The following is a 22,102-nucleotide window of genomic DNA, read 5'->3' as shown; positions in this document are numbered from 1 at the left end:
ACCGTCACTTCAACCAGTGTGTAGCAGGGCGCAGGAAGTTGTTCCTGTGGCGCCTACACGAATTGAAGTGGGAGCTGATGATAGTGATCATGAAGCTTCAGGATTAAGTTACTACAAATCTCGTAGGTCGACAAGGCCACAGACTGCTCCAGAGTGGTACGGTAACCCTGTCTTGGAGGTCATGTTGTTGGACAACAATGGACCTACGAGCTATGGAGAAGCGATGGTGGGCCCGGATGCCGACAAATGGCTGGAGGCCATGAAATCCAAGAGAGAATCCATGTATGGAAACAAAGTGTGGACTTTCGAAGAACTACTTGATGGTCGTAAGACTATTAAGTACAGATGGATCTTTAAAAGGAAGACACGCGATGATGGTGAAAAGTCACCATTAATAAAACTCGACTTGTCGCAAAGATGTTTCCGACAAGTTCAAAGAGTTGACTATGATGAGACTTTCTCACTCGTAGTGATGCTAAAAGTCTGTTGGAATTATGTTAGCAGTTGCTGCATTATTTATGAAGTATTGCACATAGGATGTCAAAACATTGTTTCCTCGATGGTTTCCTTGATGAAAGGTTGTATGTGATACAACTAGAAGGTTTTGTCGATCCTAAGGATGCTAACAAGTATGCAAGCTCCAGCGATCCTTCTATGGACTGGTGCAAGCATCTCAGAGTTGGAATATACGCTTTGATGAGATGATCAAAGCTTTTGGGTTTATACAAGGTTTATGAGAAACTTGTATTTCCAAAGAAGTGAGTGGGAGCACTATAAAATTTCTGATTAGTATATGTGGTTGACATATTTTTGATCGAAAATGATGTAGAATTTCTAGAAAGCATAAAGGGTTGTTTGAAAGGAGTTTTTCAAAGGAAAAGCTGGATTGAGCTACTTGAACATTGAGCATCAAGATCTATAGAGATAGATCACAACGCTCAATAGAACTTTCAAATGAACACATATCGTGACAAGATTTTGAAGGAGTTCAAAATAGATCAGTCAAAGAATGAGTTCTTGGCTGTGTTATAAGGTGTGAGCATTGAGTAAGACACAAAACCCGACCCGGCAGAAGAAAGAGAAAGGAAGAAGGTCATCCCCTATGCATTATACGTAGGCTCTATAGTATGATATACTGTGTACCGCACGTGATGTGTGCCTTGCCATGAATCTGTCAAGGGGTACAAAAGTGATCCACGGATGGATTACTCGACAACGGTCAAAAGTTGTCCTTAGTAACTAGTGGAATAAGGAATTTTTTTCCTTGATTATGGAGGTGATAAAAGAGTTCTTCGCAAAGGGTTACGTCGATGCAAGCTCTAACACTAATCCGGATAACTCTGAGTAGTAAACCGGATTCGTATAGTGGAGCAGTCATTTGGAATAGTTCCAAATGGTACGTGGTAGCAGCATCTATAGGATGACATAGAGATTTGTATAGCACACACGAATCTAAAAGGTTCATACCCGTTGACTAGAAAACCTCTCTCAGAAGCAAGATATGATCAATCCCCATGGGTGTTAGATTCATTACAATCACATAGTGATGTGAACTAGATTATTGACTTTGGTGCAAGTGGAAAACTATTGGAAATATGCCCTAGAGGTAATAATAAATTGGTTATTACTTTATTTCCTTGTTCATGATAAACATTTATTGTTCAATATTGAACTAGGTATACAGATACCGACGATCGAATCTCGGGCAAGTAACATATCAAAGGACAAAGGGAACATCATACGGGATTAACTGAATCCTTGACATAGAGGTTCAACCGATAGAGATCTTTGTAGAATATGTAGGAGCCAATATGGGCATCCAGGTCCCGCTATTGGTTATTGACCAGAGAGTGTCTCGGGTCATGTTTGCATAGTTCTCGAACCCGTAGGGTCTGCACACTTAAGGTTCAATGACGTTTCAGTATAGTTGAGTTATAGGTGTTATTGACCGAAGGCTGTTCGGATTCCCGGATGAGATCATGGACATCACGAGGTGCTTCAGAATGATCCGGAGGTAAAGATTGATATATAGGAAGTCCTGTTTTGGTCACCGGAAAAGTTTCGGGCTCATCGATAGTGTACCGGGAGTGCCGGGAGGGTGCCGGGGGACCACCGGGAGGGGTGTGACGACCCAAGAGCCTTATGGGCTGTGAGAGGAGGTGGACCAGCCCCTAGTGAGCTGTCCGAAGCCTCTCTCAAAAGCCCATGCGGCTAGGAGTGGAGATAAAAGGCAAAAGTCCTTTAAAAGGAAAGGAAGGAGGAGTCCTCCCAAAGTAGTCCACCTCCCTTGTGGGAAGGTGGACTCTTCCTTTAGGGTTCGGTCGACCCCTTCTCCTTGCAGTAGGGACCAAGGCTACCTCCTTTCCCCTCCTCCTATATATACTAGAGGTATTGAGGGTTTTTGGACAACACAGAAATCAGCCACGGCTGCCTCTCTCTCTCTAGATCTGTTTCGCCTCTAGTCTAATTTGGGAGTGCTTAGGCGAAGTCCTGCTAGATTGGTTCACTACCACCACCACCATGCCGCCGTGTTGGAGAACTCATCTACCTCTCCGCCCCCTCTTGCTGGTTCAAGAAGGCGGAGATCGTCATCGAGCTGTACGTGTGATGAACGCGGAGGTGTCGTCCGTTCGGCACTAGATCGAGGTAGATCGTGATGTGCTTGTGGGACGAATCGTGATGAGATCGCGTGACGGGGTGCGATTTAAATCGCGAAGATGTTCCACTACATCAACCGCATTATATACTCTTCCTCTTAGCGATCTACAAGGGTATGTAGATTTGCTCTCCCCTCTCGTAGATGATCATCGCCATGGATAGGTATTGCGTGTGTGTAGGTAATTTTTTGTTTCCATGCTACGTTCCTCAATACTGTGAGGGCGGCATATTGGAGCTTCAACTTCTCCTCATCTTTGATTATCCTCCAACAATGTCAAAGGTTGAAGGACTTGTCTTCACGTTGGACCTTGAATGCCTCTAAAGCTTGGAATGCCTACAAATGAATTACACGCAAGCATATTAACAAATGAACATGCAAACAATGAGAGGGAGGGTGTATCCATGCATACCATGTATTCTATGTCGATGCCGCTCACGGGGCGTGCCATCGCTTTGAAATGGACACCCACCCACGCGTGCTTTGCATTTGGTACGTCGGAAACTTTTTGCGTTCGCGAAACTCACGATGGACACGAATCCAAAAGGTTGATGCCTTTTGATCGGCGCCGACCTTGTGGTCTTGCCCAATGTCCCTCCAACACTCATAAAGGAGCTTGTCCTCGACCGCCGGGTATGCCTTCAGCCGTCTGCTCTTTCACTTGGGCTGCACCCTGACGGCTTGCGTGGCAAGCTCGTCCTCGAATAGAGGCTCTCCGTCGATGTCCATCTCATCCTCTTCATCGAGGCCGTAGTCATCCGGAAACACATGGTCGAGCGGAAATCCGTCCAGGTCCATCTGACCTGATCTTGCACGAAGGCTGGCTGCATGCCAGCTTCGTCATAGGCCGACAACGTGAACGGTCCTCCTCAGCCATCATGGCTTTGGGTCTCATCGAGATCACAGCCAGCACCACCTGCGACCGCCGAAGCACCCTCGAAGCACCCTCGAAGATGATGCTATGTAAGTGGTTGGCCCTCTCGTTGTGTGTGGCTACCGACATTCGGTCGAACAGGTTGCGGGCGCCGGAGAGCATGTCGGCTGACGTCTCCGCGCGCGTTTCCTCATCCCACCAGATGACGAGCCACCGACTACTTGTGTGGCATTGAGGTCAATGTGCACAGGCGTGGGAGTGGATGGTGCCATCACGCTCACCTCCGACGAGCATTCGCCGGAGAGGCGAGAGGCTTGGGGGTAGACGTGGAGGTGGGGATAGGATGAGTCGTCGACGCGTGGGGCAACTCTGATAACGCCATCCGAGGGAAGGCAAATGAGCATGTGCTGGCCGTGGCCACGGCGTTAACGAGCCCGTGCTGGGCTGGGTTTAACCCTAGGTACAAAAGTGCCTTCCTAGTTGCCGTCGCGACGCGTGCAGCGGTATCCTCCCGCTGCGCTGCGGTGGCTAAGGCCGTGGCGGCCGCTGCTTTCTCCCTTGCGCCCGCCGCGTGCCTCTGGCCCTTTTTCTTCGCCGACTTTCATGCTCGCTCCTCAAGCGTCAACTCCTTCTTCTTCTTGGATGCGGCGACGGTCTTTCGGGGGGCGCGAGGCTTGCCTTCGCGAGAGGGGACGGTCGTGATACCGGACGAGGTGAGGGAGGTGAGGCTGACGGCGGCATCGAGGTCGTCGTCCATGGCGAGCGGCAGGGGAGCGCGCGCGGCCGGGAGGGTTTTGAGAAAGTGAAGGAAAATGTGGAGGCTTTGCCGCTAACTGGCGGGTCAGCGGGAGTAGTTGGCGTGCAACGCGCGCGTTTGTCTCGTATCCGCGTGGACGCAAATGAGGCTTAAAAAATGAATCAGGAATGAGTCGACGGGCGGATGAAAAGGGGACGCGCGTCTGTTTGGATCGTTACGTTGGGACGATTTTTCTGTTTGCTGCGATTCAAACGGACGCGCACGGACAAAATGGGTCGACGCGAGTTGTAGTCGCTCTCATGGACCAAACTCACTAAACCACAGCGGAAGAGAAGGTGCGCCATATAGCGTTGCAATCTTTTTCATAGATACAGGGGGTATAAATTTCCAAGTAGCCTTATCCCTCAATTCACTGCACGAGGCTACTTTTTGATGCGTGGCCGTGGGGTATTCTGAGATGGTTGGCTTCACAGTACCACGCGCCACGCAGATGCTGTGAACTGGAACTCAGGTTCTCGTGCCTGGTGTTCCCGGAGTTTGTTGGCTTGACGGCACCACGCAGATGCTCCGAATTGGAAGTCTGAAACTGAAACTGAACTGACGAGCCACCAGGGTCTTCTGCAGTAAGTTCGGACGCTACTTTTCTAGCGGTCAGTTAGGTCCAAAGATGGATGTTGCTTTTGCCTTGCGTGAAGAGTGAGACGGTTACGACCGGAACTCCTCGCACAAAACAAGCGATCAAAAACTCCTTCGAGTCAATCTTGGTAGAGGAAGCGATGGCAGTTCAGAAGACAGGAAAAACTACATGAAAAAAAGTGTTGTCAAGAGTGGGATTTGAACCCACGCCCTTTCGGACCAGTACCTGAAACTGGCGCCTTAGACCAACTCGGCCATCTTGACTTGACGTCCAATTCGGGTATAAATTTCCAAGTAGCCTTATCCCTCAATTCACTGCACGAGGCTACTTTTTGATGCGTGGCCGTGGGGTATTCTGAGATGGTTGGCTTCACAGTACCACGCGCCACGCAGATGCTGTGAACTGGAACTCAGGTTCTCGTGCCTGGTGTTCCCGGAGTTTGTTGGCTTGACGGCACCACGCAGATGCTCCGAATTGGAAGTCTGAAACTGAAACTGAACTGACGAGCCACCAGGGTCTTCTGCAGTAAGTTCGGACGCTACTTTTCTAGCGGTCAGTTAGGTCCAAAGATGGATGTTGCTTTTGCCTTGCGTGAAGAGTGAGACGGTTACGACCGGAACTCCTCGCACAAAACAAGCGATCAAAAACTCCTTCGAGTCAATCTTGGTAGAGGAAGCGATGGCAGTTCAGAAGACAGGAAAAACTACATGAAAAAAAGTGTTGTCAAGAGTGGGATTTGAACCCACGCCCTTTCGGACCAGTACCTGAAACTGGCGCCTTAGACCAACTCGGCCATCTTGACTTGACGTCTCTTAACATTATGGATTCCTATCTATACTTGTCTTCTTTACAATGTTTTTATTCTCAAGAACCACGGAGATGATTTTTAGGTTGCTCACCACATATAGATCTGTATCCATATATTAAGATTGAAGATAGAGATGTTTCGATGAAAATAAGGATTACAAGTGCTTGACCGCGGTTGCGCCGCACCACGCACCATGAGAAACCAATGTGAGATCACTCTTGTTGGACTATCTTCCATTCCCGATGTTGATCCTTTATCTTCTCGGTTAGAAATGCCGCTCTCGAGCCAGATGGATTGCAAACTTCACATAGCGGCTGAGTTGAAACATCTCTTAAGTACATGATTTGCAATATAGTGGCTTAAGAATCGGAAGGGATCAAGGGATGCATGGCATATGGGATTCGGCACAATGGTAACCTCCTTTGGTGCCCACCGTATTAAGAAAAAAGAGAAATATATTAATATTAAGTAGATATCAATTACATCCCAGTCTCTGCACCCACTAGATGCATATAAACATCCAGGATACACATAGTCAAAAAAGAAAATAAAAAGAAAAAAAAACTGCCATGAACATCAATCACTTGCAGTAACCATCATCAAAAACTACACCTGGACTAGAAAGATAGTTCTTAAAAAAATGCCTTCAAGAAAAATACAATGCATAAACTTTGTCGTTGCCCGATTAAAGAATGTGAACAGCATGCCGCTTGAACCCCAACCCCCCCTCCTACAATATGTTACTCTCGTTGTAACTTTCAGTGTGGCATCAGACGATCCATCAAACTTCAGAAGCTGCTCTTGTCCCACCTGTCCTACGCGCTGTTGACCTTAAATATTCAAAAAGTCCTTGGTTGGAACTAAGTTCATGCCAATAATTGGTCTTCCCAAATCTACTACACCATCAAAACATATATACTTACTAGAAAAAAAAGAACATAAATGAGTGCTCCATTGAAACTTCGTCAGCCAATAATTGGAACTAAGTTCATGCCAATAATTGGTCTCCTGACTCACATTGATAATTTCGTTTTTTCCATCCAATAATGTCAGCTGTACCTAAAAAACCATACTATTCGGCAGCGTTATTATTGATTCATTACTCCTTGTACCAGCTGCCTTGCGTGGGGAAGGAAGCGACCCATCAACCACCACTACCACGAAATTTCCGACGATTCTCCATGATAACAAATTTCAAGTCTCGTGTTTTCCCCCTCCTAATCTGAACGATTGGATGAGGATGAGGATGAGGATGAGGATGAGGATGAGGAATCTATCTACACTTGTTTCTCCTACCTGGACTCCGATGGCATTTGCGCCATGTTTATATTCTGCGTGGAGATGAACACATGTCCGTTTTTTTTTGTGATCAACGGAACACATGGCCGTTGCTTGCTTGCACGTTGTTTCCTCGAAACTGAACCTGATCAACCGACGGCATATTCGAACGGATTCGTATCCGTCCCAGCATCTTTTTAGTACCATATGATTGTGTAAACAACGAGTCGCGTGTTGCATGAAGTTACACAGCGTCTTATGCTATATAAGTAGTCGCGCCATAGCTGCAGCTACACATCTCAGCGTTAACAGGCCAAGATGAAGCTCGTCGTGCTCTCGGCCCTGCTCCTGCTTTCTCTCGTCGCCGTCTCCTCGGCGGAGGAATTCGATTTCTTCTACCTTGTGCAGCAAGTGAGTAGTCGATGACCGATTTCCAATCCGTGTAGATCGTTTCTTGTACAGATTGCAAAGTTAGGGTTGGCTGATTATTCCTTCCAGAAAACCGATGAGTCTAACGATCGGGATCTCGTTTCTTGGACGGACGTGCTTTCTAGTGGCCAGGGTCCTTCTGTGACACGAAGAAGGGGTGCTGCTTCCCGGACACCGGCAAGCCGGCGACGGACTTCGGCATCCACGGGCTCTGGCCCAACTACGCCGAGTGCAAGACCCGCGGCGAGCTCGACGGCGCCTTGGAGATGGTGACCAGGCGGAGGAAGAAGTGCTGGCCGGAGTCCTGCAACAGCGAGCGCCTCAAGCTCTGGGAAATCAGGGACCTGGTGACGGAGCTGGACGCCAACTGGCCGACGCTGGCGTGCAAGGGCGGGAAGAGCTTCGAGTTCTGGACCCACGAGTGGGAGAAGCACGGCACCTGCTCCAACCTGGACCAGCACGGCTACTTCGCGACGGCGCTCGGCTTCAAGGCCCGCCACAACCTCACCAGCATCCTCGCCGACGCCGGGATCGTGCCGTCCGACACCGAGACCTACTTCCTCAGCAGCATCAGGGACGCCATCAGGGAGGGGACCGGGTTCACGGCGAACCTGGAGTGCAACCGTGGCGTCGACGGCGAGACGCAGCTGTTCCAGGTGTACCAGTGCATCGACCGCGACGGGGAGAACCTCATCGACTGCCCGCTGCCGATGCAGGGCAACTGCAAAGACAGGGTCCAGCTGCCGGCCTTCTGATTAAATTTGAGTTCTAATTGAACATCCATTGCCGCCGCCCGTCGGGGTGTGGCGGCTGATTGGCTCGACGCGGCCGGCCATCTGCACGGCGCGCGGCTGGATTACGTGATGGATGTACCTTTGTGTTGGTTATCGGTTCAGTTAAAATTCCGTCCAGTCCTGAGTTCTGGACATCGACGTAACGTTTTCTATCAATTCCTGATCTCAACAGGCGAATAAAGACTTCTAATCTTGTCTTCCGATTTTGCTCCACATATTCTGAACGAGGTCAAAAGATGGAACAAAGTATGTCACAAGTCACAACACTGAGTTGGGATCTTTTGTTGTTTTTTCCAGATGACCTTGAGTTGGCATGGGTGCGTGCATTCTTGGTGGGTAAGAGCATCTATAATCGGATCCCTCGTACGACGTCTTAAACATTTGGACACCCCATTTAATCACCGCCTGAGTAAAAAAAATTGATCCAAAAAGACGCCTTAAACCGGACTCAAACGTCCGAGCTCACCGGGATCCTCATATCCAACCCAAATATAGGTGGATATGAGGCTGCACGGACGTGTCCACGCACGCCCGTCATGTCAGCCTGACCCATCACCGATCCCATAAATACCCCAGTCCGGAAACCCTAGACATCGATCACTTTAGTCTCTATCCACTCCACTTTCATGACCGGCGAGGAAGGAGCTTCGACGAATCGAACATAGATGTGGAGGTGGAGCGTTGCACCAATCGCTGCAGGGGTAAGGTGAGCCCAGCGGCGGCGGATCTTCTTCCTCCGAGCCCTTCCCACCCGGCGTGCAGCTCCGACCGCTTCGCTTTGTTAGGTCAGGTATGTTGCCCACCTCCACCACCGTCTGCTTCGGAAGCGGTGCCCAGACATCGCTAGGTCCTCGTGCCCGCATAACCCGCACGAGCGGCAGGGAGCAAGGGAGAGGGGGAAGGTCCTGGCCATGCGTCGTTCGACCCCGAGCGCGCCGATCGACCCTAAGGATGCGCTCCTCGTCTTGGTCCTTCATCGCTCTCCCACGACGACCGAGACAAATGTGCACCGCTGATACGTCTCCAACGTATCTATAATTTTTAATTGTTTCATATCGTTATATTGTCATTCTTGGATGTTTTATAATCAATTGATATGATTTCTTCGAACTAACCTATTGACATATTGCCCAGTGTGAGTTGCTGTTTTTTGCTATTTTTTTCCTCCACGAAAAATCCATATCAGATGAGGTCTATTTGCCATGAAGCTTTACAGAAATGTTTTTGGACCAGAAGGAAACTTGGGAACCAAGAATAAGCAGCAGACAAGGTCCAGGGGGCCACTAGACATCAGGACCAGCTAGAGGTCCCTGGCGTGGCCTGGTGTCTAGTGGGGCCCTCAGGAACCTTCTCCACTGCATGTGAGCTCTATAAATACCCCAATATTCAGCAAACCCTAGAGGAGTCAACGAAAAATCATTTCATCCGTCGCAAGTTCCAGAGCCACGAAATCTAATCTAGAGCCCATTCTAGAGAGGAACACGATCACAGAGGGGTTCACCATCCTCATTGGTGCTCCTCCGATGATCTGTGAGTAGTTCATATAAGATCTACGGGTCCGTAGGCAATAGCTAGATGTCTTTATGTCTCGTTTTCTTTCTCAATACAATGGCCTCTTGGAGATCCATATGATGTAACTCTTTCTTTTGCGGTGTGTTTGTTGGGATCCAATGAATTGCGAGTTTATGATGAGACCTATGAAAATATATTGATGCTTGATTATTATAGGTTCGTATTTCTTCTCCGATATTTTTTTTGTTTAACCAACTTGATCTTTTATCTTGCAATGGGAAGATGTGCTTTGTGTTGAGTTTGACCTTGCGGTGCTCAATCTCATTGACGGAAAGAGACATGACACACATGTATCGTTGCTATCAATGATAAAATGATGGGGTCTATTCCTACATGAATAGATCTTCTCTACATCATGTCATCGTTCTTAGGGCATTACTCCATTTCTCCATGAACTCAATACATGTGACACCCGGATGCCGATGTTCTAGAAGATTCCCCCATTATTCCGTTTTCGTCGTGTGTCTATTTTTATTTGTCGCATCATCATCGCATCATGCGCATCATATGCATTGCATCGGCATCCCGTTGCCGCCAGTTTCCAAAACTTGCATCTGTTGTTAGTTGCCGGTTCTCGTCGTTGTCCGTTCTGAGCCCGACCACACACGCACGCGCTCGCGGCATCGTCAAAACCCTGTTTTAAAAGTGTGTATAAAACTTTCTCTGTTTGGGTTGAGACGTGGCGTGCGGTATTTATATATTATAGGTAGACCGCCTGTCAAATTTCGTCGCAATCGGAGTCCGTCTGGAACCCGAACGGTCGACCGTAGCGGCACCGTATTCGGTCTATCGTCGGACGTTTGTCGGTGTTTTTAAATACGTTGCCGGGTGCCGGTTCCCTCTCTTCTCCGTCTAACCTACTCTACACGGCCACTTAGCTAGTCCCGCGTTCGGAATTGTTCGAATCCGACCGCGTGGTTGAAACCGGGGTGAAATTCTGCTAAACCTAGCCCCCCATTGTCTATAAATAGACACCTCCCCTTCCATTTTTAGTCTCTCCCTAATCCCTCCTTGTTTTCCGCGCAGCCCCCTCAAACCCTAGCTGCCATCTCCTCCAGCAGCCTCTCTCTCTCCCCAGCCGCCGCAGGCCCGCCGAGCCCATTCGAGGCCTGCCCGGGCCCGGATCGCCCCGCAGCCGCGCTCCCTCCCGCAGCATCCCCATCACCGCGCTGCCTAGTCCTGGCTCGAAGCTGCCGTCGCCCAAGCCGAGCCGAGCATGGAGCTTGAGCACCGGCCACACCTCCTCCTCGCTGGAATCTCCTCATCCCCGTCGTGCCCGACCTCGTCAACCTCGAGCCACCGGAGACCCGCGCCTCCATGCATCACATCTGCAGCCGCCCCTTGCGCCGCCGCCAGCCACCCGCCGTCGCGCTGCCAGGCGCCATCACCCGCGCGCGCCGCCTGCCCGGAGCCGCCCCGCGTCGATGTCCTGCGCTCGTGGAGCCGCCGCGAGCAGCCGTCGCCGGAGGACCTCGTCGCTCTGCTGTCAGATCCGTCGGGAGGAGCCCCGTTGACCGCTCGCGAGAGCTCGGTCGCTCGCGTGGGCCAGCGCCCAGATCCGGCCTGCATCGCCTTCGGCCTGCTTCTGAGATGGGCCAGATCCGAGCCGGCCCACTACCTCCTCGCCGACCTGGGCTAGGCCCGAGGTGAGCACCTCCTCTTCCCTGCAATCTAGCAGTGTGTTGTTTAGTTGATTTGCGCCCATGCTCAGTTCAACCCATGTATAGATTCGGCCCGAAGGTTTTTTAAAAAAATTCCTGAGCTAGTTATTTTCAGGAGATATAGTAATATTAAAACGGGTGTAACTTTTTAACCGTGCGTCGGATCGAGATGATCTATATATGGATCTTGTGTAGTTTTGCGCATAGATTCGCAATTTACAACTTGCATGCATGTTTGAAGTGATTTGACCCGCCATATGCCCAGTTTAGCATGCTGTCCCAATAGGGGATCGTACCGTATTAATTTTTCGTGCGTGTCCGAATTACTCAAACCCCGTACATAAAATGCTCATGTTTTAGGAACCCTATTGCCACGTATTTTAGAATAGTGGTTTGTATTTTTTGCATATAGGATTCTGTCGCTAGTTTATTATACCGTGTTTAGGACATATTCTCGCATATACGTGTGACGATATTTTTGTGTTGCAACCCCACATGTTATATATGTTTACGGGGTAGAAAAATCCATAGAATTTAACTGTGTATTTAGTTTAAGATTTTGAGCAAGTTAGTTCGCATGATATTTTGTCGTGTTGCCTTTTTGTTATTTTCTGTGGGATTTAATCCGTGATTGATATGAAGGAGTTGTCAACTAGAGATATGCTCTTGGATGTTTAGTCTAGCCTCTGGTAATTTTGGTTGCAATAGTAATCCATGTTTAGGTGTGGTTTGCTTGCTCTCAACTTGCTAGGAAATAGTTGTTTTGGAGTTGCTGAAATATTTCTAAGTCTGAAATCTGTTATATTTCGTTGTTGTCTTGTCTTGAGTTTATCCGGTGATATGTAGCTCTTTTGAGTTTGGTGCAATGGAGTTAGTTGTAGAATTTAGGATTCTCTAGCATGCCATGAATTTTCATGCCATTTGGAGTCATGTAGCTTATGGTTTTGCTTCTGTCAATATGCCTTCAGATCGAAAACTGCACTTTCAGGAACTGTTATTCTCACTAAGTGTGAAACTGTGTGTGAGATGCCCTTTTATGACTTCTTTTCCTAGTGATCCATGCTTCCATGCTAGGTGTTATTAGTTGTATGTTGTAGTGCTTCTTGCCCTTTATCGTCTCATGCCTTGTTTGAGCCTTTTGGATTTATATAGCTCGTAGTTGTGGGATGTAGAAAATGCTATGTGGCTGATTTTGGCAGACTGTAGTGATTTCTTGTTTTACTCGTAGTTGTTGAACCGTTGCTTCATTTTGATCGTGTCCTATACGAAACTTGCTTAGAATCTCGTGTAGTTTCGTATTATCTTGCTGATTGTGTGTTTTGGAATGCTTGTGACTGTCGTTGCACACATATTGCATACATGTCATCACATCTTGCGGTGTTCGTATCTTTTGAACCGTAGCTCCGTTGGAGATGTTCTCTATGTGTAAATTGCTTTTAACGATGCGTAGAATCACATTAACCTAGAATGACATATAGCATGAGTTTAAACGTGTTAGTTCAGATCTGGACAGAATTGTTAATTAACATGTGAGGTCGTTTCGGAGATGCTATATGTCATTTCCGACCTCATTTAAAATGTCTAGATAGGTACTTTAATTACGCTTCACCTCTTGCCATGTTTAACCACATTTAATATTGTTGTGTATCTAATCGGGATAGAACTAAATAATCCTTATGTGGAGTTTCGTCAATATGCAACTCGTTGTATATTGAACTTCGCTTAATGTGTAGTGTTTGATTGTTGTGTTCGCTATGGTGTCTTGCATATGTTCAGCTGATCATGTATCATATGTGGATTGCATCTTGTCGTGCATATGCCGTGGTGAATATCGTCTGTTGATTCTTGTTCCCGGTTTCCTTCGTCTCGATAGAGTTCCGCAAGCATGTCGGATTGTGAGGACCCGTTCGACTATGTCGGTTTGTGTGCTTCACGGAGTCGTACTTCTTCCAAGCGGGATCTCAGGCAAGATGAACATTTCCCAGATACCATTACTATCATTGCCATGCTTGTTTTACCGTTTCTATCGTTATGTCTCGTTGCCTACCACATGTTAAATATCAGCCTCTCAACAATGCCATGAAAACCTTCAACTTGTTCACAACCTAGCAAACCACTGATTGGCTATGTTACCGCTTGCTTAACCCTGTGTTAGCGTTGCTAGTTGCAGGTGCAGTTGTTCCCTGTGAAAACATCAGTTCTTTGATTTATCATCCTATTGAATGCTATTTAAATTAATGCACCTGTATACTTGGTAAAAGGTGGAAGGCTTGGCCTTTCTAGCCTGGTGTTTTGTTCCAACTTTGCCCCCTTAGTTTCGGCTACCGGTGTTATGTTCCATAATTGAGTGCTCCTAACATGATCGGGGTTGTTATGGGGACCCCCTTGATAATTCGTTTTAGATTAAGACTGGACTGGCAAGGCCCAACTTTGGTACTACATTTGCCTAAACACCTAATAAAATTGCATAGGGACTTTCCGGATCCCGAGGATAATTAATCAACCCCCGGGATAGTGCTCTGCATGAGTGTTGGTCCAAACTGGTAGACTACGGGGCCACCGCGGGGCAACCCGAGGTTTGGTTTCTCCTAGTGTGACCCATCAGTCGTGTCCTGAGAACGAGATACGCGGCTCCTATTGGGTTCGTCAACACGTCGGGCGGCCTTGCTGGTTTAGTTTTACCTTTGACGAAATATCTTGTGCATCGGAATTCCGGTGATGCTTTGGGTAATCTCAGAGTTGAGGTTTTCCACTAAGGAGTCCGACGAGATCGGGAGCTTCGTGATCGAGGATTTCTATGCGGCTTGTGGTAATTTGTGATGGACTAGTTGGAGCACCCCTGCAGGGTTAAATCTTTTCGAAAAGCCATGCTCGTGGTTATGTGGCAACGTGGAAACTTTGTTTAACACTGGTTCTAGATAACTTGAAGTTAACTTAATTAAAACATGCCAACTGAGTTTGTAACCGTGACTATCTCTTTCGTGAGATCCTTCTCCGATCAAGGACACGGTGGCGTTATGTCTGAAGTAGGTAGGTGTTGAGGATCATTCATTTGATCATCAGTAGTCACATCCACTATGCGTTGATCTTCCCCCTCTTATTTCTTGTACTCGTAAGTTTAGCCACCAAATATATGCTTAGTTGCTTGTTGCAGCCTCACCACTTAACCATACCTCACCTAATAAGCTTTGCTAGTCTTGAGACCTTTGGAAATGAGATTTTTGAGCCCCCTGTGGCTCACAGATTACTACAACACTAGTTGCAGGTACAGGTAAAGGTTAGTTCAAGCGAGCGCGTTGATTGTTGACTTGGAGTTGCTTCTTTTTCTTCTTCTTCATCGATCTAGGATGGGTTCCAGGCCGGCAGCCTGGGATAGCAAGGATGGATGTCGTTTTCTTTTCTTATTTGTTTCCGTCCGTAGTCGGACCCTGCTCTTCTTCTTGATGTTTATGTATTGTACTCATGTGACTCTGATGTAGCTTGTGGCGGGTGTAACCAATTCTATATATCTCTTCTTTTCAGAACATGTACTTGTAACGATATCCATTCTTGCAAAACGACGAGATGCGCTTCTATCCCTGATGAGGCCCTCGTGCCAAATTAGGGATAGGGTCGCATCTGGGCATTTCAAGTTGGTATCAGAGCAGTACGGACCTAGGAGCCCCCTTGATTGATCGAACATGGCGAGTCGAGTCTAGTGAAAAATTGCTCTGAGTCTAGTTATATATCGGAGAGTAGGATTCTTTTTTCTCCTCTTCTACGCTCTAGTGAGGATTCTTGACGTAATATTTCAATTCTACTCCTCTTCTCACTCAAAAAAATTTAGGATTACACGGATATTCTTGGAATCTATATGATGTCGATGTGACGGAGTTCTGTCTTGGTGCCTCCTATCTGACTTGGTTTCTTCCGGGGAGTTGAGCTCCAGGGGATGCTCGAGCACATCGTTATCATTCAGATTTCTTTGTATCTCAGGACGAAGGATGTTCGTAATTGCTTCAATACTAGTAGTGGCGAGATAACCCCGATGTCCCCAGTACTGGTGTAGATTGTTCGGGAGTACTGCCATACTTTGTATCGTTGTGATCACGAGGGTCTGTAGTAGATGAAGGTCCGAGATTCTGTTATGTGTTGACGGATGTGATACAATGGACGGGTTAGTATAGGAGTTGTGTGATATATTAGTCCTTGTATCCGTGGACCAGATTGCATGACCACAAATTTCGGGAGTTCTTAGGTGGGAATTCAAGTAGTTACTTATAGGACAATTTTCCAACAAATGCATGATGTTAGCTTGGGGTTCGACATCTAGTGGATTCGTTTGTTTACGATCGTCTTACAGCGGTTCTTGTTGTGTCTTAAAGAGTCCTTGTAGCTTGCTATGACTCGGGGACGCTTCGTATGTCGTGTGCACTGCCTTGCACAGGATGGCTACTGTAAGGATCGAGCTCGTGCGATCCTGTCCACGAAAATATCAAACGGAAATCTTTCTCAAGAATTTGTTATGGCTTGTTTCATAAGCCTCATCTTTTGTTTTGTGGGAATTTGGTAATTCGAGTTGCTTCGATGTCAAGTGGTGATTTCAGATCTTTCCTAAGCAGTGCTCTCATATTCATGTGAGAACGCTAATTCTTTTTCTCAATCAGTTTGTCTTATCATTTCTTGTCGACCGGAGTCGTCATGGCAATTCTTTCCAAATGGTGTGTTTCTCTTCAAGTAATTCAATCCTCTCCAATTTTGCAAAGTCATTCTCTCATTTCTTTCCGGAGTTTGTCTCATCTGTCCCAAGTTGTATTTGTTTTCCCGCCCTCCCGCCCTTTTTCTTCAGTGATTGGATTTCATCCAAGTGCCTTTCTTTTCATCAATGCTTCCTCTATGTGTTCTTTTCTCTCTTAGCCAGTGATTCATTGTGAAGATTCCCAGGAGTTCTGAGTTCATCATTTTTCATTCTTGTTTTCTTCCCCGGTGGATTCTATTCAAGCTTTTGGTGTCATCATATCCTTTTCATCCTTGTAATTCTTTCCCATGTTGGAAATTCTTATCAGCCCATCTTGTTTATTCATTTGTCTCTATTCTACCCGGAGCGTTGAAGATGTCTGAAAGTTTCTTGTTTTCAATTCTTTAATTATTTCGAGGGCCTCACCTCATTTAGTCTTCTTTGTACCGGTGCAATATCTCCCTTTCTAAATAATCTTTTCAACGGTGGTTCCTTTTCAGTGGGCCCATAACCCACAGGTTTTTTCCAGGATCGTATCTCGCTCTTCTAATCCTTCCAGAGATCTTTAATTCTTTTCAACTATGACATAAGTATGAATTTCATCAGTCATATCCCTTCTCCAAGATCAATTTGAATTAATTCTCATATTCGGCTCAACCTTTCATTCTTCTTATTCCGGAGTGTCTCGGTAGCTCTTGGTGGTGTTCTCCTCATCATTTTTAGCTTAGAAGACAGAAGGGGTGTTTCTCTCAAATCTTGGTTCATTCTGTCGAAGATTGTCATATCAGTCTTGTGTTATCTTCTTAATTGTTGTCAATCATGAGTATCCCTTTCTTGCTATCCGGTGCATTTCTGAGTTGTTTGCATTCTCGACCCTCCGAAGGCCATCATTTCAGAAGATTTTGTTCGTTCTCAGCTTGCAGCTTTCATTCTCAAATTCTTCTTAATTGTGTCTCTTTGTTCGTCTCTCAATTATTCTGGTGTTTTGTTCAAGTTTTTCTCTCAGGTGGCTCATGATCTCTTCATTCATTGATGTTCGTCTCATTCGTTTCAATTCTTATCGGTGTCTCCTTCAAGACTTCGTCTAGTTTGTGCTCATATATCTCCTCAATCATTTCTAGAATAATAATTTGTATGCTAAATCCGTTGGTTGTCATCAATTTAATTTGATGAAGGATGAGCATAACATAATTCTTATTCTTGTTCTTCCTTCTTCCAGGAGATTTCAATTCTTCTTCCGGAGCGGCTCATGATATCAATTCATTCTCAAAGTGTTCTTTAAGATTCTTGTTGGAGAACATCAAGTATCCTTTCTCTTGCATTTCAAAGTGCAATTCTTCCTCCTTTATCCTTTGAGGTGGTATTATAGCGTTCTGTTAGTGTAGTAGTCTCGAAGAGAAGTTGTCTCAAGTAAATATGTAAACCCACCGATTATATGATCATGAGATTTTTCCAAACCCATGGTTTCTTCATTGACCTATCTTGGTTGAGACTTCACCTAAAGCTTTATCTAAGGATTTTCGCTATTATGGTGTTGCCATTAATCCTAGTTTTCAATGTATCCTCTTGGTGTAAGAAGTTTTGCTTATCTTGTTTCCCGAAACAATCCTTGTTTCTGTTAGTACCTAGTTGTCACTTCATTAGTTTGAAAAGGTTTCCATAAGCCCACTACTATCTTGTTCTTTTCGTTGTTCTTTTTCCAACAACTCCGTTCAATTCTTCTTGCAAGGATGCTTGCCACGTTCATTTGCGATAATAGTTGTCATTCTTTTCTTCATTCTCTTCTTTCGTATGAGCTAGTTCCTATTCTATTGTTCCGGAGGCATTGTGATGTTCCTCTTTTGGGTCTATCATCTTGTTCTCTCAAGATCATGGTGTTCCCTTGTTCTATTTAGTTGTTAGTTATGACTCTTGTCTAATTCTCCCATCTTATCGAATTTTTGTCCCCTTTTCCTACCGAAGTGCTGCCGGAATTTTCTGTGAATTGCTGCTAGTTCCTCATATCATTCCTCCTCTCTTTGCAACCATCAAGGCTCGTTGGTTTCACTCATTTGTCAAAGAAGCAACTAAGTTTTACCTCGTGCGCTTTCTCTTCCTCTTATCGTTTCATTCTTGGATCTCGGGTCGAGATCCTCTTGTAGTGTAGGAGAGTTGTGACATCCGGATGCCGATGTTCCAAAAGATTCCCCCTTTATTCCGTTTTCATCCTGTGTCTATTTTTATTTATCGCATCATCATGCGGATCATCTGCATTGCATCGGCATCCCGTTGTCGTCAGTTTACAAAACTTGCATCCGTTGTTAGTTGCCGGTTCTCGTCGTTGTCCGTTCTCAGCCCGACCACACACGCACGTGCCCGCGGCATCGTCAAAACCCTGTTTTAAAAGTGTGTATAAAACTTTTTCTGTTTGGGTTGAGACATGGTGTGCGGTCTTTATATATTATAGGTAGACCGCTACTACGGCGACAACAGACCTTTCCCGGCAACGGTGCCAGAAATCCTTCTGCTGCTGGCTACGCCTAAAGGGACTTCCTTGGCAAATATGAAAAGGATTCCCCCGCGGCCTTGGAGCCTTGCGTTGGTGTTCCCTTGAAGAGGAAAGGGTGATGTAGCACTGCGGCGGTAAGTATTTCGCTCAGTTTGAGAACCAAGGTATCAATCAAGTAGGAGGACCGCGTCAAGTCACAAGTACCTGCACAAACACAAAGAGCTTGCAACCAACGCTACGAAGGGGTTGTCAATCCCTTATAGATTGTTTGCAAAGTGAGAATTGAAAGCAAAAAGTAAACAAAGCAAACTAAAAGTAAAAGTGGAGATGATAGTTGTGAATAGACCCGGGGGCCGTAGTGTTCACTAGTGGCTTCTCTCATGAAAGCAAGTAGACGGTGGGTGAACGAATTACTGTCGAGCAATTGATAGAACCCCGCAAAGTCATGATGTTATCTATGGCAACGATCATATCTATAGGCATCGCGTCCAAAACAAGTAGACCGATACTTTCTGCATCTGCTACTATTACTCCACACGTCGACCGCTATCTAGCTTGCATCTAGTGTATTGAGTTCATAAGAACAGAGTAACACCTTAAGCAAGATGACATGATGTAGATGGACAATCTCAAATCTATGATGAAAGCCCATCTTGTTACCCTTGATGGCAACAACACGATGCGTGCCTTGCTGCCCCTTCTGTCACTGGGAAAGGTCACCGCACGGTATGAACCCAAAACCAAGCACTTCTCCCATTGCAAGAATCATAGATCTAGTTGGCGAAACAAAACCCAAGACTCGGAGAGACTTACAAGGATATCAAATCATGCATATAAGAAATCAGCAAAGACTCAAATATAACTTATAGATAATCTGATCACAAATCCATAATTCATCGGATCTCGACAAACACACCGCCAAAGAGGATTACATCGGATAGATCTCCATGAAGATCATGGAGAAATTTGTATTGAAGATCCAAGATAGAGAAGAAGCCATCTAGCTACTAACTACGGACCCGTAGGTCTGAAGTGGACTACTCACGAGTCATTGGAGAGGCAATGATGTTGATGTAGAAGCCCTCCAACTCCAAAGTCCCCTCCGAAAGGGCACCGGGAAGGGTCTCCAGATGAGATCTTGCGGAAACAGAAGCTTGCGGCGGCGGAAAAGTGGTTTCGTGGACGCCCTGATTTTTTCTGGGATTTTAGGGAATATATAGGCCAAAGAGCTAGGGTAGGGGAGCGCCAGGGAGGCCACAAGCCTGGTGGCCGCGGGCCCCCCTGGCCGCGGCGTCAGGGCTTGTGGGCTCCCTGTGGGCCTTCTGCCTTGGCCCTCAAGTCCCCCGATCTTCTTCCGTTCTGGAAAAATTCATTTCGGGGATTTTATTCTGTTTGGACTCTGTTCCAAAATCAGATGTGAAAAGAGTCAAAAACACAGAAAAAACAGGAACTGGCACTTGGCACTGAATTAATAAGTTAGTCCCAAAAAAGAAAAAAAGGTATATAAAACATCCAAAGTTGACAAGATAACAGCATGAAGCCGTCAAAAATTATAGATACGTTTAGGACGTATCAAGCATCCCCAAGCTTAACTCCTGCTCGTCCTTGAGTAGGGAAGTGATAAAGAATGAATTTTTGATGCTTTCATGCTACCTATCATAGATGTCCTTTGTAACTCCTCTTATGTGATGTGAATGTTTAGATCCATTAGATTCAAAACAATAGTTTGCTATTGACGTGGAGACAATAATACTTCAAGCAAACTAGCAAGGTAATCACGAACTTTCAAAATAACAAGGCCAAAAGAAAGTTATCCCTACAAAATCATATAGTCTGGCTATGCTCTATCATCCTTGCACAACGGATTTAAATCATGCACAACCTCGGTATTGGCCAAGTAATTGTTTTCACACTTTTACTTTCTCAAACTTTTTCAACTCTCACAAAATACATGAGCGTGAGCCATGGTTTTAACACTATAAGTGGAATGGAGTGTGGTGGAGGTTGCAAGGCAAACAAGGAGAAGATGGTCACATTGACTAGGCATATCAACGAGCTATGGAGATGCTCATCAATAGGTATCAACGTGAATGAGTAGGGATTGCCATACAAATGATGCACTAGATCTAATAGTATGTGAAAGCTCTTAAAGAAAACTAGTGGGTGTGCATCCAACTTGCTTGCTCACGAAGACCTAAGGCAATTTTCAGGAAGCCTATCATTGGAATATACAAGCCAAGTTATATAATGAAAATTTCCCACTAGCTATATGGTGGTGACAAAACGAGAGACTCTCAATCATGAGGATCATGGTGCTTAATAAGCACAAGTGTGGAAAGATAGTAGCATTGTCCCTTCTCTCTTTTTCTCTCATTTTTTTGGTGGGCTCTTTGGCCTCTTTTTTTGGTGGGCATCTTTGGCCTCTTTTTGTAAATGGGCTTCGCTGGCATCTTTTATTTCCTTGCATGGGACAATGCTCCATCAATGATGATCATCACACTTACAACTCAAAACTTAGAGCAATGACGACTCTATATGGAATGCCTTCGGTAGTGTACCGTGACAATGATCTAGCATGGCATAGACATCAATGGAACCATCATGCTAGCTATCTTATGATCTTACAATGGCAATGTAGAAGTGGTGGCACATGTCATGGTGGTAGTTGCATGGCAATATATCTCGGAATGGCTTTGAAAATGCCATAGTAGGTAGGTATGGTGGTTGTTTTGAGGGAGGCTAAATGGTGGGTTTTGTGCACCGGCGAAAGTTGCACGACACAAAAGAAGATAGTGATGGTGGAAGGTGAAAGTGCATCTAAACCATGGACTCAACATTAGTCATGAAGAACTCATATACTTGTTGAAAAAGTTTTAGTAGTAATCGAAACAAAGCATTCAACGCATACTCCTAGGGGAATGGTTGGTAGGTATAAACCATCGCGCGATACCGACCGCCACACACAGGATGACAATCAATAGACTAATCATGCTTAGACTTCATCACATAGCGGTTCACCATACCTGCATGCTACAGGAATCACTAACTTCAACACAAGTATTTCTAGATCCACAACACCTTACTAGTATAACTTCAATATTACCACAACCACAACTCAAAACTAATTGAGATGAATCAAACTTCTCTAACTATTCAATGCACATGAAGGTGGAAGTTTTCATATCCCTTTGGATAACTACCCCTTTTGAGACTACTTTCATAGCATAGATCAACTACCACGCCACGCGCTTCCATGCTCTAAAAGATAGAAGTGAAACTCATAGAGCAAAATCAACTAGCTCAAAAGATATAAGTGAAACACATGTGAGATGAATTGCCTAATCAAAGGATATAAGTGAAGCTCGACAGAATCACGGTGAGTGCATGTCTCTCTCTCTAGGTGTGCAGCAAGGAAGATTGTGACACAACAA

The 22,102-nt window shown here is 45.9% G+C and overlaps 1 protein-coding gene and 2 non-coding genes across 3 annotated transcripts; 1 reads left to right on the top strand and 2 right to left on the bottom strand.

Moving 5' to 3' along the window:
- Nucleotides 1-5,106: 5,106 nt before the first annotated feature.
- TRNAL-CAG lies at nucleotides 5,107-5,187 on the bottom strand. Its single transcript has one exon. It is a non-coding gene; the product is annotated as a tRNA-Leu (tRNA).
- Nucleotides 5,188-5,645: 458 nt separating this feature from the next.
- TRNAL-CAG lies at nucleotides 5,646-5,726 on the bottom strand. Its single transcript has one exon. It is a non-coding gene; the product is annotated as a tRNA-Leu (tRNA).
- A 1,544-nt stretch (nucleotides 5,727-7,270) lies between these two features.
- Nucleotides 7,271-8,432, top strand: LOC123425196 (ribonuclease 1-like). Its single transcript, XM_045108871.1, has 2 exons — nucleotides 7,271-7,421; nucleotides 7,565-8,432. Exons 1-2 carry the CDS (start codon nucleotides 7,329-7,331, stop codon nucleotides 8,192-8,194), a joined length of 723 nt encoding a protein of 240 aa, XP_044964806.1. The 5' UTR covers nucleotides 7,271-7,328; the 3' UTR covers nucleotides 8,195-8,432.
- The last annotated feature ends 13,670 nt before the right edge of the window (nucleotides 8,433-22,102 follow it).

This window comes from Hordeum vulgare, chromosome 2H (genome assembly GCF_904849725.1).
Source record: "Hordeum vulgare subsp. vulgare chromosome 2H, MorexV3_pseudomolecules_assembly, whole genome shotgun sequence".
In the NCBI taxonomy this organism is placed as follows: domain Eukaryota; kingdom Viridiplantae; phylum Streptophyta; class Magnoliopsida; order Poales; family Poaceae; genus Hordeum; species Hordeum vulgare.
The sequence above is the reverse complement of the archived record's forward strand: the minus strand, read 5'-3'. Positions and strand labels throughout refer to the sequence as shown.

Coding starts and splice junctions, on each gene's coding strand:
- LOC123425196 (XM_045108871.1), top strand. CDS start 7,329: ATGAAGCTCGTCGTGCTCTCGGCCCTGCTCCTGCTTTCTCTCGTCGCC. Junction 7,422..7,564: donor TCTTCTACCTTGTGCAGCAA/GTGAGTAGTCGA, acceptor CGTGCTTTCTAG/TGGCCAGGGTCCTTCTGTGA.